The sequence below is a fragment of the Carassius carassius genome, chromosome 35 (genome assembly GCF_963082965.1).
Source record: "Carassius carassius chromosome 35, fCarCar2.1, whole genome shotgun sequence".
Classification (NCBI taxonomy): domain Eukaryota; kingdom Metazoa; phylum Chordata; class Actinopteri; order Cypriniformes; family Cyprinidae; genus Carassius; species Carassius carassius.
The window spans coordinates 22,346,996-22,363,935 of record NC_081789.1 but is presented as its reverse complement, the minus strand read 5'-3'; the positions used below and the strand labels follow the sequence as shown (position 1 = coordinate 22,363,935).

General features: G+C 36.0%; 1 protein-coding gene across 2 annotated transcripts; it reads left to right on the top strand.

The window, feature by feature from the left end:
• The first annotated feature begins 2,089 nt into the window (after positions 1–2,089).
• ptbp2a (polypyrimidine tract binding protein 2a) lies at positions 2,090–14,723 on the top strand. 2 transcript variants are annotated; one of them, XM_059524961.1, is made up of 14 exons: positions 2,090–2,242; positions 3,330–3,357; positions 5,665–5,734; positions 6,217–6,401; positions 6,545–6,685; positions 7,323–7,445; positions 7,609–7,719; positions 7,829–8,030; positions 9,586–9,701; positions 11,262–11,295; positions 12,394–12,486; positions 12,976–13,192; positions 13,283–13,360; positions 13,449–14,723. In XM_059524961.1, exons 1-14 carry the CDS (start codon positions 2,235–2,237, stop codon positions 13,576–13,578), a joined length of 1,536 nt encoding a protein of 511 aa, XP_059380944.1. In that variant the 5' UTR covers positions 2,090–2,234; the 3' UTR covers positions 13,579–14,723. The 2 variants fall into 2 exon arrangements, with proteins under 2 accessions (XP_059380944.1, XP_059380943.1); XM_059524960.1 differs by having other exon boundaries at positions 2,092–2,242; positions 7,829–8,042.
• Positions 14,724–16,940: the final 2,217 nt, after the last annotated feature.

Genomic DNA, 16,940 nt, shown 5'->3' with positions numbered 1-16,940 from the left:
TTTTTATTGTGTATAGTGCAGTGTTATTTTTGTATTATTTATATAATTTTATATTTTTATTAATATTTTGCATCAGTTTTTGTTTTTGTTTTAATATTAGTTACATTTTATTTCAGTTTAATTTTGTTATGCAATTTTGTCATTAAATATTACCATTTAGGTTGAATTTATTTTTGTTTCATTCTTATTATCATTATTTTTGTTTAATTTCCAGTTATTAATTGTAATTAAACTTATTTTAGTTAACAACACAATATTTGACTTTTTTTTCATCTAATGTTTAGACTTGAACTTATTCCAGCTTTATTTCAATTAACAAAACTGTTTCAATAATTTTAGTTTTAGTTAACAATAATAACTCTGTAAAGTGTGACATATCTAAAATTGTTCAATATCTAAAATAATTTTCAATTTTGCATTTTCTATAATCATTTTAATTATAATGCATGCACTTTTTGTTAGTAAATATATAGAATATTTGTATTTAAAATTTATTTGTCCAGTGCTTGGCTATTAAAAATAAAAATGTAAAATGGTTGCAGCAACTAAAATTACCATGCATATACTCTTACTTATACATTAATTTTTACCAAACTTTTTTTATCTTGAAGACACCTATCAGTGTGTTGGGAATCATTTCTCATATGCTTGATTCTGCTAAAAGGAATGTTACTTGTTTTATGGCAGCTGGGACTTGGTGTCAAGAACCGTCTGGCTGTTGTGTGCCACAAACCAAATGATAAACGTTTGAGATTTGGTGATCAGCTGACAGTTTTCTTATTTCCCCTTTGCTCAGAGGGATCCTGGAATCTAATTCCAACATGGCAGCCTCAGAAGCAAAACTAGACCCAAGTGTTTGGGGAAATGTCATTTTTAATTAAATCCCAGGTTCTTTAAGATAAGCTGTTAGACTTTAATTTCACCTGGGGCATCAAGCACCGAGCCAACATACATTATGTAAGTCTGTCACAGTCAATGATATCTAACCGCCTGTTACAGCAGTTTTGACTGACTTGTTAAATGTTAATAGCATAATGCATAATCACTTTAATTATGCTAAGTGATTAACTAAATTTTGGTTCCTAATATCGTTTAATGACAACAACAATGATAACTCAAACGCAAAGGTTTTACAAGAAGGTGGATTACAAAACTGTCTCACGTGTTATATGCAGCCTATTTAATACATTATTTTAGTTTATAATCCAGTTTGTCCTCTGTTATATTGCTGTCACTCTCTCTCTCTCTCTCTCTCACTCTCTCTCTCTCTCTCTCTATATATATATGAAGAGTTGAGTTCAGATGCAAAAGCCTCTAAATGCCATCTGAAATTTTCATCTAAAATTTGGATTTTTATCGAGCTGCTTAGGTTGAGTCATTTTACTTTAATGGCAATGTGCAGGTCCTTTTCCAGGCTATTAAAGTGAAATAACTGAACATAAATTTAGGAGCCTGATGAAAATCCTAATTTTAGGTGAAAATTTCAGATGGCACTTAGAGGCTTTTGCATCTGAACTCTTCATATATACTGTATATAAAATCTGTTATTTTCCCCTCAACAGCAAATGTAATTAAATATATACATAAGTCTCAAGATTCAGAGGTGTATTTTCAGTGAGGAACTTATTATCTCACGTCTCTTCTAGAGTTTTAAACGAGATCTTAACAGTTTCACAAATTGTTTCGGTATGAAATCAAACTAAATTGTCACCGAATATGACAAAATAATGAAACTTTTTTCACCTTTGTGTGCTTTTTATTTCTCAGAAGGATTTTAGGAGGAACTCTCTGTATATAGTAAAAGGCTAATGCTGAGATCTTCATCGAGTGTCGTGAAATTTGAAAGATCAAGCTCTGAGCAATAAAACTTTCTTCAAGGATTGGTTACATTTATTATTTTTTACTGCTTATAATAAAATAGTATCTATTTAAAGTTGGTGTGTGTGTGTGTGTTTTCTTAATATAGCCTATTACCTGTATTATTTTATATATTACAGGCGTAAATGGGGTTTAAGTTTACAGTAGGTGTGTATCTCATATGTATTGTGTATTTACAGTAGGTGTGTGTATACGTGTTTCCTCGTGTCTCAGACTCAGTTTCCGGCTCCATTTTGTCAGTGGTGTGCGTGTGTGTGTATTTGTGTGTCTCTGCTAAAGCCAGTGAAGAGGAATAACACACACACACACACACTAACTCTTCAGCGGGTTTATTTTTTTTACACAGATCGCCAGAAATGGACGGGTGAGCATTAAAAGCTCTCTTTATTTATATGTATATAAAACAATAATTTGAACGTGAATTAGAAGAGTTTATTCACACATAACGTTACTGGTATGCTAACGCTGCTAACACGCTAGCGCGGTAACACTTGACCAACTGTTGTTTCATACTCTTATTGTAATGGTTGTATTGTATGAAATTCCAAGATATAAATGGGCAAGAACTCAAATTAGTAAACAGCAAAAATGAGTCCAAAAACCAGCAAGCATGCGTTAGCAAGTTAGCCTCACTAACTTAGCTGTTTGTTTGCTCACGTTGTGCACGCAAAATTAAACAGTAACGTTAGTTTAATTAAGCGAGTCTTTTATCTAGTTTTAGTTATATAAATGTGCTAGAATTTGATTTAATTCCCAAGTCGACCACATCTAGGTTGTAATTATATCTTTTGTTAGCCTCACGATAGCATTTATACCATCAGAAAATTTATAAAACAAAACCCCTCTCATTGGTTATAAAATGTGTTGCATTTAAAGCTGATTGTTGAACGTCTAAATGTTGATAGTTAACACAAGTTCTGGTCAACCAACTAACCCCAGCCTGTACTCTAGGGCTGTGTGTCAAAACCCAGTGAACTGGTTGTTACCTAGACAGCATACTCCAACTTAGTCCCCAAACATAGTAAACTGGCTAACCTTATTACATTGCATTTTTGGACATCATTATGCCATAACCTAGTGATCTGCCTAACTGTTATTCATTTTTGAGAATCTAAGGTTCATAACCTAGTGACCTGCACACATTATTTTAGCCTCCAAATTAATTATTCTAGATATCAAAATATCCTTTATGAACATTATAGTCCTAAAGCCTAGTGAGCAGCCTGCCTAGACGGCAATTATAGCTGCATTTCTGGCCTGCTGGAAAAGTGGGATAAAGTGATGCAATACTGAAATGTTCATCATCTTAATTTGTGTCATCGAATATTGGAGGGGATTTGAAAAGATTCAGATTAAAGGATTTCTAGACCTCCCTTTTTTTCTTTTCTGCATGTGCGTTCCTGGTGTTTAGTATCCGTCTGATCAAATCTCACATTGTGTGTTTTCAACAGCATTGGTGATGTCGCAGTTGGTGTAAAGGTAAACACTGTTTTCAGTATCCTTTGTGCAGTATGTAGTCTGTATGATGGATGGATGGATAGGTGGTTACTAAAGTAATCTAATGGAGGATTTTGCAGTTTTTTAATAGATGGCTGTCTGTTGACATGGTGTAAACAAGTGGAAACCAGAACAGAAATTTGACCCCATAGATACCAGAGCAGTGTGGTTAGTAGTTTCCTCTACTGCTGTTACATGGTAAACAAGGGTATTTAAAAAAAAATATATATTACTCTGAGATAGGTCTCTCTCGATTACAAATTTGCCATGTGATTAATTGATATACAAATAATTACTCTTTAAAGTGTCAGGTTTGCTATTAAGCTTCATGCAGATGCACCTGTAGAAGCAGTATATCCACTTGAACTTGAAATGTTTAAGTGTTTGTGTGTGAATTAGAATATAATTACTAATATTTTTATCTTAATAGTAATACTTTAAGTATTAAATTTTGCAAATATTCTAAATATAGTTTTTTCCCCTTCATGTTGTATGGAACCCAGCCACCATTAATATTTCATTATGGCAATATAATATTGATGATGGTGATTATTTTTTAATATTGGAATATAATGCAGTAGTATTTTCACCCTAAATTTGTCACATTAACATGCCATTTTAAGCCAGCCTGATTAAACCTATGAGTCATTAACCTTGCAAATGTTTCCAAAATATGACATTATGTATGATAAATGCAAGTGCATGTTTAGCTTTCACACTTCATGTGTATTTCTTGCCGTATTTGCTTAAAATGGCCTTGCTTAAAATTTCAATTGCAATGTCTGATTGGAATTAAAAAAGAACTGTAATTGTGGTTATCTCAGAACTACACTGCTATCTTGCATTTTCTTATTCTTGGTTCATCCAAACTTTGGCAAATTTGCATAGCTGCCATTTACAGCCAGAATAGGATCTACAAGCAATATTCACCATTCCTTTGCAAACATGTTTTGGTGGTACATTAATACTGACCTTTATGAATCTGGTTCACTGAAAGTCAGAGGGATGATGTTAGCTGGAGTCAGACATTGTTTATATTTTAGTCTTATGATTTATCCAGTTTTTCCTTTAATTGTTGCTGTCCTGTCAGATTTATAAGATATTGGATAGAATATGTCTTGACCAATTTTACTGTCACCTCATTCAAAAATACAATATATGCTTTTTTTAGTATTGCTGTCAGGAACATCATTTGTCTTCATAGGGTTTAGCATTTATTTTCCCCTCTTTTTTAAAACATATTTGCGTATTGTGTGGCGTCAAAGCCACACGAAAAAAGACAAAGAAGCCTAGGGTGATGCAAACGTAATTTGTTTTTGAATGGACAAAGAATTGCCAAGCCATTTAAGTGCATCATTGGATATTATGTGGCTGATTCTTTGTCGTTGAAAGAAAAGTGTTGTGCGGAAATGTAGAATTGTCCCTTATATATTAGATACAGGCCTGTTACAGGTCTCCATCTCCGCTTTTCATAAAATTAGGCTGGTAGTAATTGAATGGGGGCAGTTTATGTCCAAGATAGTTAGAGAAGAACTTGTTCTTTTCCAGAGATGCCTTCTGAACACAGGCCTTTTAACTCGGTTTGTTTGCCAACAACAGAATTTTCCTCCCCGGAAAACAATGTTAGCTGGTCTTTCTGGGAAAGCAGGTGGAAAAAGAAGCATTTGATCTTATTGCTTTAAAGTCCTGCTTTTCTTTTTTCTTTTTTTCTTCTTCCGTTCTAATCAGTTTTGATGCTGAGGCTTGTCTGTTAAGACCTTGCCATCTCTTAATGCATTCTTCTGCTTTCGGTCGTTTCGATGTGAAACTTCTCCATTCCCTTGATTGTTTGTAGTGTCGATGCCCAAAGGCAGCAGTGGCGGCGGGTTTATTGGCGCCATAAAAGCAGCATCCATAAAGAACAATTCGGCGGAATTTTTGGAAGGCACAAACCTGAGATGATCCTATTAGGAAGTTTGGTTTGCGCCGGTTCGCCATTTGCCTGCCATCCCATCCGTCACTTTTAGCTGCACTTCAAGCGGCGGCCTGATCGCGCCGGGGCCCTTCGGGAACATGGGCAGCTCAGGATGAGATGACAGCATCTGACATCTTAGACTCAACAAGATTAAAGCAACAATCTAGAAAAATAAGGCGGAAAGGCAGAAGCGTGTGGACGTGTGTTTTATGTGCTATGATTCCTTAAGCTGTCCACAGAGAACTGTATTTCATTGTTTGGTTGAGGGGACTGTGAAAGGAGAACGTCTTTATTGGAGGGTGGGATTTTATTTTTCTCTTTGTGTGACTCTGCAGAGAGGATCAGATGAGCTGCTGTCCGGCAGCATATATAACAGCCCCAATTCTGGGCTGAGCAGTGTCAGCGGTAAGTGTTCCTGACCCCCCCCCCTTCAAAAATCTTTAGTTTTCTCGACCGTGAAGAGCATTAAAATAATCAAATTATAACAGATGTTTTAGTGTGATATCTGATCTGAGAAGATCCTATCTGGGAATAACCTTACGCTCTCCTGTAGGTGGGCACCCACGCTTAAAAGCATGTGACCAGAATTGCGATTATGTGTGCTCTGCATCTTATTACAGCTTTTCCAACAATAGATTTCAATATCCCATTCATTAGAGGAAAGACTTAACCGATTAAGAGAAGCTTTTGAGATATTAAGGGTCTTGATTGGAAAATGTAGTGTGAAATGTAATAGAAGAGAAACTTAAAGTACAGTTTAGACACACTTTCAGTCCTAGCGGAGTAATTAAATCAGCATCTTTTGTCCTTAAGATTTAATAATTTTCCTCTAGAAATGTCTCTGTTTCCTGTATATAAAATGTCCTCTTTCTGTCCACTTTTGGCAGATATGACATCCAATGGCAGTGACAGCAAAAAACTTCGAGTTGAAGACAGAGTCGGCTATGCCCCACCATCCCGTGTTCTTCATATTAGAAAGTTACCCAACGATGTCTCTGAAACAGAGATCATTGCCCTGGGGCTTCCGTTTGGAAAGGTCACCAATATCCTCACACTGAAAGGCAAAAACCAGGTGCGTGGGCAAGCTGAAATGTTTTCAGTTTCACTTTTGTCAGAGTTAGTGAGTGTCTGTTTTTTTTTGCTATTTCTAGTTAAACTAACAGTTTTGAGTTCACAGAGTTCCTTACCCCATCACTGAACTCATTTTTGTTTAAGGCATTTCTGGAGCTCAGCACAGAGGAAGCTGCCATGACAATGGTCAATTATTACTCAGCTGTGACGCCACACGTCCGTAGTGTGCCGGTCTACATACAGTACTCCAATCACAAAGAACTCAAGACCGACAATTCAAACCAGGTAACAAATTACCTGACTTTTTCAGAAAATTACTTCAAGGGACAGCCAATCAGAACTTAAAATCCAACTATGCTGACCAGATTTTGGACCAGTGAGATTTTGCTTTGGGCAGAACAATCAATACACTTAAAAAAAAAAAAATTTATAGAGTGCATGGAAACCGTTGCATGCCCTTTTAAATTTACACTTCTGTTCAAAACTTTACAATCTGTAAGATTTTTAAAATGTTTTTCAAAGAATGTTATGCTTACCAAGACCACATTTTATTTAATAAGAAATGCAGTAACAACAGTAATTATATGAAATATTATTACAAATGTTCTATTTTAATATATTTTAAAATGCAGTTTATTCCTGTGATTGCAAAGCTGAGTTTGTCATTACTTCAGTCTTCAGTAATGGTTAAGGCTGCACGATAAATCGAATGCGATATTTAATGCGCATCTTGTCAGTAAATCCGGTTCTGTAATCAGCGGTAAATCTCCCATCATGTGCGTGCTTTCACATGGAGCAGTATTTACAACACAGAGCTGTTGTTCACTGACAAGCTGTGAAAAAACACGATCATATTTTGTGCATGATTTGCGCATCTTTCCTATTATATATGTTTAACATAGTGCTTGTAACTGATCTCCAGTCAGGTGGGACTCTCGCATCAGGGGCCAACTCTAGCAATGGTGGTGGTACGCCCTCCAGTCCAGTGCTGAGGATAATCATTGATAACATGTTTTACCCCGTCACCCTGGATGTGCTGCAGCAGGTAGGGGATGCCACAGTTTGGATCAACCTCTTATTGACCGTTTATATTGGTGACAAATGGAGGTGCTGTTGAATCTGTGTGTTAATTGTTTTTTTTTTTTTTTGTAATGTCTTTTCCCCTCTGTTGATAGCTCCCCTCAATGCTCTGCTTTCTCTGTCAATAGATCTTCTCAAAGTTTGGCACCGTCATGAAAATCATCACATTCACCAAGAACAATCAGTTTCAGGCCCTGTTGCAGTACAACGATCCAACCTGTGCACAGCAAGCTAAAGTGGTGGGTTTGCTCTCAGCGGGAGTTCATGTGAAAAGACCTACGAAGACGACACATTCTTTCTGTCTCTCTCGTCTTGTTCTTTTTTCTATCTTTTTCTCTTTTGTTCTAGGCTCTAGATGGTCAGAACATATACAACGCCTGTTGTACCCTTCGCATAGACTACTCAAAACTTGTCAACCTGAATGTAAAATACAATAATGATAAGAGCAGGGACTACACTAGGCCAGAGCTTCCTGCTGGAGATGGGCAGCCGCCTGCTCTGGATCCCTCTGTGGTTGCTGCCCTGGGTAAAGATTCTGGTTCCCTGCTCGGTAAGATCCCAGGTACTTGCCTCTTTTTTTTATTATCTATTTGGTGTGTTATCATTAAATGTTTGTTGTCTTCAATCACATGCCCTAATGCAACCTCATTGCAAACCTGTATGACTCTGTGGAACACAAAAAGGAAACTAAATTACATTTGGGTGAACACTCTTAGCAGTGACCTCTAGTCCAGAGCCATATTAAAAACAAGATGTCTTGAAAATTATTTTATTAGAGCATCTTTTCTAGCTTCACACAATGTCTTAAAAATGTGATGCTCATTGCATGAGTCAGCAAAATGTGATGCAACAACCAAAGACATTCATCTTTTTATCTGTTGAGTACTCAAGAGCCACTTTTACACTGTGATTCCAGAAAATACACGTATAATGTCCAATTATTAATTATAATGTCCGGCAATTGTTCCCGGGTCGCTTGATTTTGCACTTTCACACTGCCAGTGATTACCGTACCCGGAATATGTGCCTGCGTTCACACACAACCCGTAAAGGTCACGTGACATCAGGATGTGACGTGTAATGTACGAGTCGAAAACGCTAGGCACGTTAACTTTCACTTAAACTGTCGAATAATCTCAGCTTAAGTGCTGAAAGCGAGGAACTAACTGATCTCTGCTTCATTACAGTTTGCACATATTTTTTCGTTGCGAACGTTGATCTGCCTTCAAAACAGCTGGTAAAAGAGTTGCGCGATAACATGCGTCATCACTACGACACCCTTTACGGCATTAGTTTCGGCTTTTGTTCACACAGTGCTCGTTCCGGGACTGAACCCGGCAATGTCAACTAGGTTCCCGACCCGGGATCAATCCCAGAATCAATCACAGGACGTGTTTGCGTTCACACAGAAGGCGATTTTCAGGGTCCAAGGTGCAGTGTGAAAGGGGCTCAAGAGACAAAATGGCCATTGTTTGTCAGCCAAAACCATCATTTGTTCATAACGTGATTGATTCTGAGCACCCTTGAATGGGGACAGTATTTTAATCAGTGTCATTGATTTTACTCCGTCTATCTGAATGGTGTGAAAATGAAAATAGAAAGCTGTGTTTATAAAAGACTGAATATAATTGGAATGTGCTCTTAAGTACTGTAAAATGTCACGAAGGCCCGTGTCTCTAAATGCCTTGACTGACCTTTTCTCAGAGATCTACTCACAAGGCCTCTTAATTTAAAATGCAATTTGACATTTCCCCTGCCACGTAATCAGGCAGATATTTTATTGATATTAGGCTTAAAATGATTAGGTTTTAAAACCCCACATGGTCTTAACCTGGTCCCTCTCACATCAGGATGAAGGACTAATATGTTTTACCTGTGTGTATTTACGCTTTTATTGGCTGTCACATCTAAAACAGACTTGAGATGATGACTAGGCCACTTTATTTAACTCTACAGATAAAATTGGCTGAATGACTACCTATTAAATATACAGCATCACCCTACAAATTTAGCAGTTCTGTTTATGTATGCTCATGTATGTAATATAATTTTTAATGTGACTTCTGGACTAGAATGCCTGTTTAGATCTCCCTGTGTGATTCCAGGTGCTCTGAGCCCGTTGAGCGCGGCTGCTGCCGCCGCTGCTGCAGCTGGAAGAGTTGCTCTGTCTGGGCACTCGGGAACCAGTGGAGTGCTGCTCGTTAGCAATCTAAATGAAGAGGTCAGTGTACTAATGCATCTCACCTTCTCTTTCACATTTACATATTTCTGTTTGTCATGTCATGCCATGTTATATTTTTAGATAAATGCCACTTCCTTTATAAGATTTTGTGCTATTTGTATTTGCAGAGTGCTGTAGCTCCATTTTGCATTGTCACTCACACCCTTGTTGCACAAAAAAAACTTTAAATTAAATACTCTGATCATATTTCCACCTCAAAATATAAAGCTTATGTTTTCAATTAAAGGATGAAAAGTTTTAAAACTATTTCAAATAGACTTTTTAAAAAAATAAAGTAGTTTTATTTTTTATTTTTAAAGCGCCCAACTATTACATATTTTTTTATTTAATTTTTTACATTTATTTTATTACTCGTGTATTTTATTGTATGTAGTTTAAATATAATTTTACGTTTCCATCATGGTATTTGTTGGAAATCTATTTAATTCATTTAGTACAAATTGTAAAGATAATTGATGGGTCCAAAGCCAACTATTAGATATCCTTATTATATGCTTAATTTACTTTTATTTCAAATCTAATTTCACATTTTTATTTTGAGGTGAAATATGACCCAGACATTTCTTTGTGAGGTTCACTGTCTCATGTCTTTCTTAAACCCACTTGTTTATTATAATAACGACAAACTCTCATTGATTGTATTATCGGAATCCCTTGTATTATAGTTCCTTGTAACTTCCCTAGAGCTAATAATTCTTTCTTACTCTTTGAAAGCTAATGATCCATGGACGTGGCACTACCCCTTTGCTCATCTAATAAAATCAACAAATTTCCAGTGTTATTTAACAGTTAATCCTCACGTATTGATGTGGGGTCAATTATGACTTTGTCTGTCCACACCATAACTTTAAAAGGTGGTTTCATGTCTACACAAGCATGGCAATCACAAAGAACCGGCTAAAACTCTGTGAATCAAATGCTTGAAACTGATGCTTTCAGCTTTTCCTGGTCTTCAATCTCCTGCATGCCTCTTAAAAACATCATAACTCTGCTGTTGCTCAGATCATTATTATCATTATCCAATGCTCCTCTTTATTTTGTAGTATGAATGTATCCTTACCCTGGTACTGGGTAACTACATTTGGCACAATTGTTTGCTTACACAATGTAGAAATGCATAAAGCAGCCATTCTCTGACCAAACTCCTGCATTTCCTGTGTACTGACCTGTATTATTATATTTTTTGTCCCCCCCTCATTTATATACTGCATTTGCTTCCCTCTTTTCTCCATTTTGATTTTGTTTCTCTTTCATCCTGTCTTTCTCTGTCTCTCTTTTTCTTTTTCCACTCATATCCTGTTTTTCTTTTTTCTTTTTTTATCCCTTCTTTTTGCCACACCTTGACCACACCTCGTTGTTCATTTTTATTAAATTTTTTTGCTTGAACAAAACTTCGGACAACCCAATTAACCGCCCTGAACCATGATCCATGACCACTTCACCATTCTGCGGGAAACCACCCTCGTTATGGATGATCTGTCCATCTTCGCTCTTCCTTGACTCTTCTCTCTGTCCGCTTGCTCCTCTCTCCTTCTAAAGATGGTTACGCCCCACAGTCTGTTTACCCTCTTCGGTATGTTCTTGTTAGCTCTACTTTTATTTTGTTTCTGTTATTCTTATTATTCATGTGCTTTATTTCTTTTGTTTAAAGTCAGCATGAAATGAAAATCTACATAATTGAATTCATTATTAAATGTTCCTATAAATTTTGGCCAATAATTTTCTTTTATGCCCAGTACAGATTATTGATGGATTTTGCAAGTCTGAGAACCCATATCCAAATAAAAAATATTTTTGCTACACAGAATTGAACTGGTTTTATTGGCAATAAACATTTAAATTAATCCAACTAATTTTTTTTGTTTTTCGTGTTTTGATCTGTAATTTGATATTAACAAGCCATTTAAGTGGAAAAAGATAACTATTTGTTTAAATATTCATTTAAAACCAGTTGTTGGTTTGATCGAATGACTTCTTTTTGGTGACCAAAAATGTACTAGTTGTTTAGTAATTGTTGAGGCTACTTTTCTAAAATGTTACAATTAATTAATGCAGACACTTAGTGCTAGTTAATGTAAAAAAAAGGAAAAAAAAAAAAAAACCTTAATGGCACTTAAATTTCTCATTAGCCGTGAACTTTACATTAATTTTTCGCCTTAAAAGTGGGTGCTGGTTATGGTGTAGCCCTTTAATCAACTGCAAACTCACACTCAGGCTCTGCTCTATCTTAGAACATCCACTTTTTATTAATCAATTCCAAATGGATAAAATCGGAATCCAGCCCTATATATTTTTCCTGTTGAATGTTCTTGGAAGTAAATATAATTACGGAAATAAAATGGATTGCGAATGCCATTGCATGTTGACTTTAAACCATTACCATTAATTGGCTTTTAGAGTAAAAGTCTTTTGCTTTTCATTTTGAACTATTCAATTTTTCAATGCATGTGATCTTTGGTTCAGTTTGCACAGTATTTATGTTCCTCCTTAGTTCTTAATTCATTTTGAATTTGAGGGTGTATATATCCGAGTCTTCTTGTCAGGGTTGTGATTGGTTTTCTCCATTTCGATGAACGTTCTGTGAGTCTATCTTTCCACTCTTGGAGTCTCACTCCTTACTCTTTCCTCCCTCTCTCGTTTCCTCTCCGGCTGCTGGCTGCTCTGTTCGCAGGGGTTTATGGGGACGTGCAGCGTGTGAAGATTCTTTTTAATAAGAAAGACAGCGCACTGATACAGATGGCCGATATGAACCAGGCTCATCTTGGTAAGACTGCAAACTGAAACATCCCTAACAGCACAGCCGTTATTGTCAGTTGTAAAATACACTTTGGGGTTAGATGATTTAAAAAATAATAATAATAATACTTTTATTAAACAAGAATGCATGAAATATATAAAAAACAACAGTACAGAAGTTTATAATGTTACAAAAGATTTCTATTCCAAATATTTTTTTCATCAAAGTATCATGATCTCCTTTGAAATAAACTGTTTTGAAGATTAATAATAATAAGAAATCTTTCTTGTGCACCACATCAGCATATTAGAATGATTTGTGAATGAGTAATGGCTGCTGAAAATTCAGCTTTGCCATCACAAGAATAAATTACATTTTACAATGCGTTCATATAATATTTCACAGTATTACAGTTTTTACTTTGTTTTTGATAAAAGTTTAAGTAGCCTTCATAAGCATAAGAGACCTCGTTTCTCACCACTTAATTTCTCTTTGTTTGTTTTGGATGTGCCTCAGCGATGAGCCATCTAAACGGACAGAAGATGTATTCAAAGATCATTCGCGTTACGATGTCGAAGCACCACACCGTCCAGTTACCGAGGGATGGTTTAGACGACCAGGGTCTCACGAAAGACTTCACAAACTCACCACTACATCGTTTCAAAAAACCAGGTTCCAAGAACTTCCAGAACATTTTCCCTCCTTCTGCCACACTGCATCTGTCAAACATCCCGTGAGTAAAAAAAAAAACTCTATTTGGCACTTGTCAATCTTTGTGTCAGTCTAACAGGGAGCTAAGTCGTTTTTCTGTCATGTTTTGAAGGCAAGACATAACTGAAGAAGACCTCAAAGTCCTGTTCTCCAACTCCGGTGGCACTGTGAAAGCTTTCAAGTTTTTTCAGTAAGTCTGTCCCCCATTCAAATTTTCATCAAATTATGCTTTTCTTTAATTCATGTGACCGTTTTTTGCCGGGCTTTTTTCTCTGCAGAGATCATAAAATGGCCCTAATTCAGATGACAGCCATCGAGGAAGCCATCCAATGCCTCATCGACCTCCACAATTACAACATGGGTAATAACCACCACCTGAAGGTCTCCTTTTCCAAATCAACCATCTGAAGCAATTTGAGAGGTCTTGATCCCAACAGCTTTTCTTGCATTACCTGTTGACTGTTTAAATACACTGTGGACCACATTTTTGAGAATTTTCCCAAGTTTCATTCCACAAGAAGTTGTTGAAAGATGGAAATATTGTGACTGTTTTCAAGGAAATTTTTTACCCCGTTTCCTCTTGTCAGCACTCTGACACATAACCTCTTTAGTGGCGGAAAGGTGCTGTGGTGTAAAGTCTGAACCTCTTATAATAAACAGAAAAGAATGTGCCTTACAAAACTTGCAGAAATCTTTTCATACTACATATTCTCAAACCCAGCCAGTCATCTGAGGGTGAGATTAAATTTTGTTAAAACAAACAAACAAAAAATACCCTTTTGTGTTTAAGCCATTCAGACGTTTTCCATTTTATTTTCAGTTTGTTCAGTTCTTAATGTCTGTGACATTTTGATTTAAGAATTGTAAATAAAACTGTGATTCTCTAGTGATTAACACTTAGAAGTAAGGCCCATTCTTAACCCACCAATCCCACAAAAACTTTATGTTTGAAAGGTAACGAGAATGAAACCTTTTTATTGCCTCATTTTACACCATTTTTACCTAGCTTTTCTTTCATCTATGTGCATTGTCTTTATCCTAAGTGAGAAGTTACAACAAACTTTTCTCTGCATGTACCAGCTGGTGCATCTTTATTCCTAGTTGTTGCATGGATTGGAAATCACTTCTTTGTTTAAATTTTTTTTTTTTTTTGAAAGATGACTACAGTAGAAGGGACCAAAGTTTATGTGCCTAAAGTCTTAATTTACTCCAGGATTGAGCATTTTAGTTCACGTTTTAGAAGAAAAGAGACTTGTGGACAGGCTTATGAGAAGAGCTGAAAAAATAAATAATATTGATTGGCAATCTACACTGCGATTTATTAGAGGGACACAAGGATTGTGTATATTTAGTTTTATTTTATTTTTAAAATTTTTTTTATAACCATGCAGGAATGTATGATTCGGCATAGATCTAGATGTGACACAATTAAAATAATTTTTCTAACAAAAGCGGGAAGATTTGACTCTGTTGTGTGTTTTGATTTCTTTTACTCTTTCCTGTTTTCTGCTTTTATCTGTAGCATGCTCAATAAACACGTGTGTAGTTCTGTATTTGCTTTCTCTCTCTCTCTTTCGCCCTCAGCAGCTCTTTTAATGGTTCTGACGTTTTGTTTTCTTTCAGAGTGGGAAAAAACTTAGTTTGAAGTGTCAATTTCGGCAAAACTGATTTGTCCAAAAATGTATTTAGATTTGTTTGGCAAGAAAAGTGTTAAAAACAAACAAAAATAAAAATAAAATTCCCACTCTGTAAATCCTTTCGCTTGTGACACATCCGTCCTTCCTGGATGTGAAATTGCTTTTCCTTTTACTTGGTCCTTTTAGTTGATACTTGTTCATGTGCTTCAGCCCTTCCACTCCTAAAAACATTGATCCTTGCAGTGAATTTCTCAGCATTTCCCTTGTTTTCTTTTAAATTAGTCTGAATTTACGTAATTTTGCATGCACATTTTGTTTTCGAATATGCTCTGAGACTATTTTTTTTTTTTTTTTTATAATTAAGTACTACTTTTGTGATATTAAGTGTTTGACCAAGCATTGAAAAGATCTTTTCTTTCTCTTCAAAGGAAGATATTTTTCTGTTGTCGTTTTAAACATTAAAAAGTGCATGAAATCTCAGCATTTTATTGAAGGTGGTGTTTTGGAAATTTCATATCAGATGTAAAATTGTTTTGGGTTATTCAGGATGTAATGTCCAATAATGTTTAGTAGTGTTCAAATTCAAACATTTTCACTCATTAGTGAATATATGGTGATGGTGTTTGCTATGTAGTGAATAGTGAACTAATGAACGATTTAAAGATTGCAGACACAGTATGTACATAAATATAGGAGTAAAAACACCGTAACGCTCCATTGCTTATGCTGTATTGTGCATCGTTATGAGATCTCTTGCTGAGATGTCATAATGGACATCAGCAGAGGAAATTTTTCAGTTTTTGTCTCTCGTTTCACAACAAACCTTTTTCAACATTAGCAGTTGCATTAGAGTGTTTCTCAGCATCATGCTGATGCAAAAGACCAGATTTGAAAACAAAACTTGCAATAAAACCTAAATGTGAATGCATATTTTCAATGAATATTAAGTCACTTTAAAGTCTAAAGGCTGTGAGGCTCAAACCACTAGTCACATGGGTCTGAAAGTTTTTTTCTTTGCCTAAAACGAAGGTTGTCTAACTCCCCCTTCAGCATTCCTTCATTTCACCCCATTCTCGCTTTGTCCTGTTATTGAGTCTCTGTGTTGGATGGTCGCACTGTGATGGACGTCCTGTCTTGCCTTGTCTGATGAAGACGATTCTCTAGCCTGTTTCAAAGTTGGGTTCTGGATGCTGCAATTCATCACAGGACAGACGGCAGAGTTGCTCCACGCTGCTTTTATTTTGCACACTTAAATCGGAACACTCGTGTTCTCGATCTACCTTTATAAACAAAAATGACACAATAAATCAGAGCAGGGACCCAGACCAAATCAATACCTCGTCTGGAGCGTGAATCATGTGCTCCAGACATCTGTATCCACCCGCCATTACGCTGGCACAGGGGGAGGGAGCTGGTCTTCTCCCCTGGCCTTTTGTTTTCTATATAAACCCTTCTTGCTTGGAATAAGACCATTGGCAAGGAGATTTACACCTGATGTCTTAATGAAGAACAAAGCAATGTGTCAGTTAGCATTTCTGCTTGTTTACCATTCTATGATCAAGATTTTCTAGACTCTTGGTGAAAATAATATTTGTAGGAAACAAATTCAACACTCAAAAGTATTTCATAAAAGAAAAATGTAAAGAGAAAAATGCATCAAATACAATGTGTTGAGATGATATATCCCACAATTCTGTGCATGTACTTAAACTATTAACAAATTAACAGTAGATTTAGTTGAAGGGATAGTTTACTCAAAAATTAAAATTCTGTCATTAATTACTCACCCTCATGTCATTCCAAACCCTTAAGACCTTTGTTCATCTTTGGAACAAATTAAGATATTTTGAAATCCGAGAGCTTCTGACCCTGGATAGCCAGCAATGCAACTGAAATGTTCAAGGCCAAAAAAGGTAGTAAGGACATGTTCGTGTGAAATCAGTGGTTCAATGGGGCTGCAAGAATACTTTTTTTGGGCAAAGAAAACTAAAATAATGACTTTATTCCACAATTTCTTATCTTCCGTGTCAGTCTTCAACACTTTGGAATAACGTGACGGGGTGTAATTAATGACAGAATTTAGATTTTTTTGGGTGAGCTATCCCTTAAAACAATATTACAAAAGTTATTGTT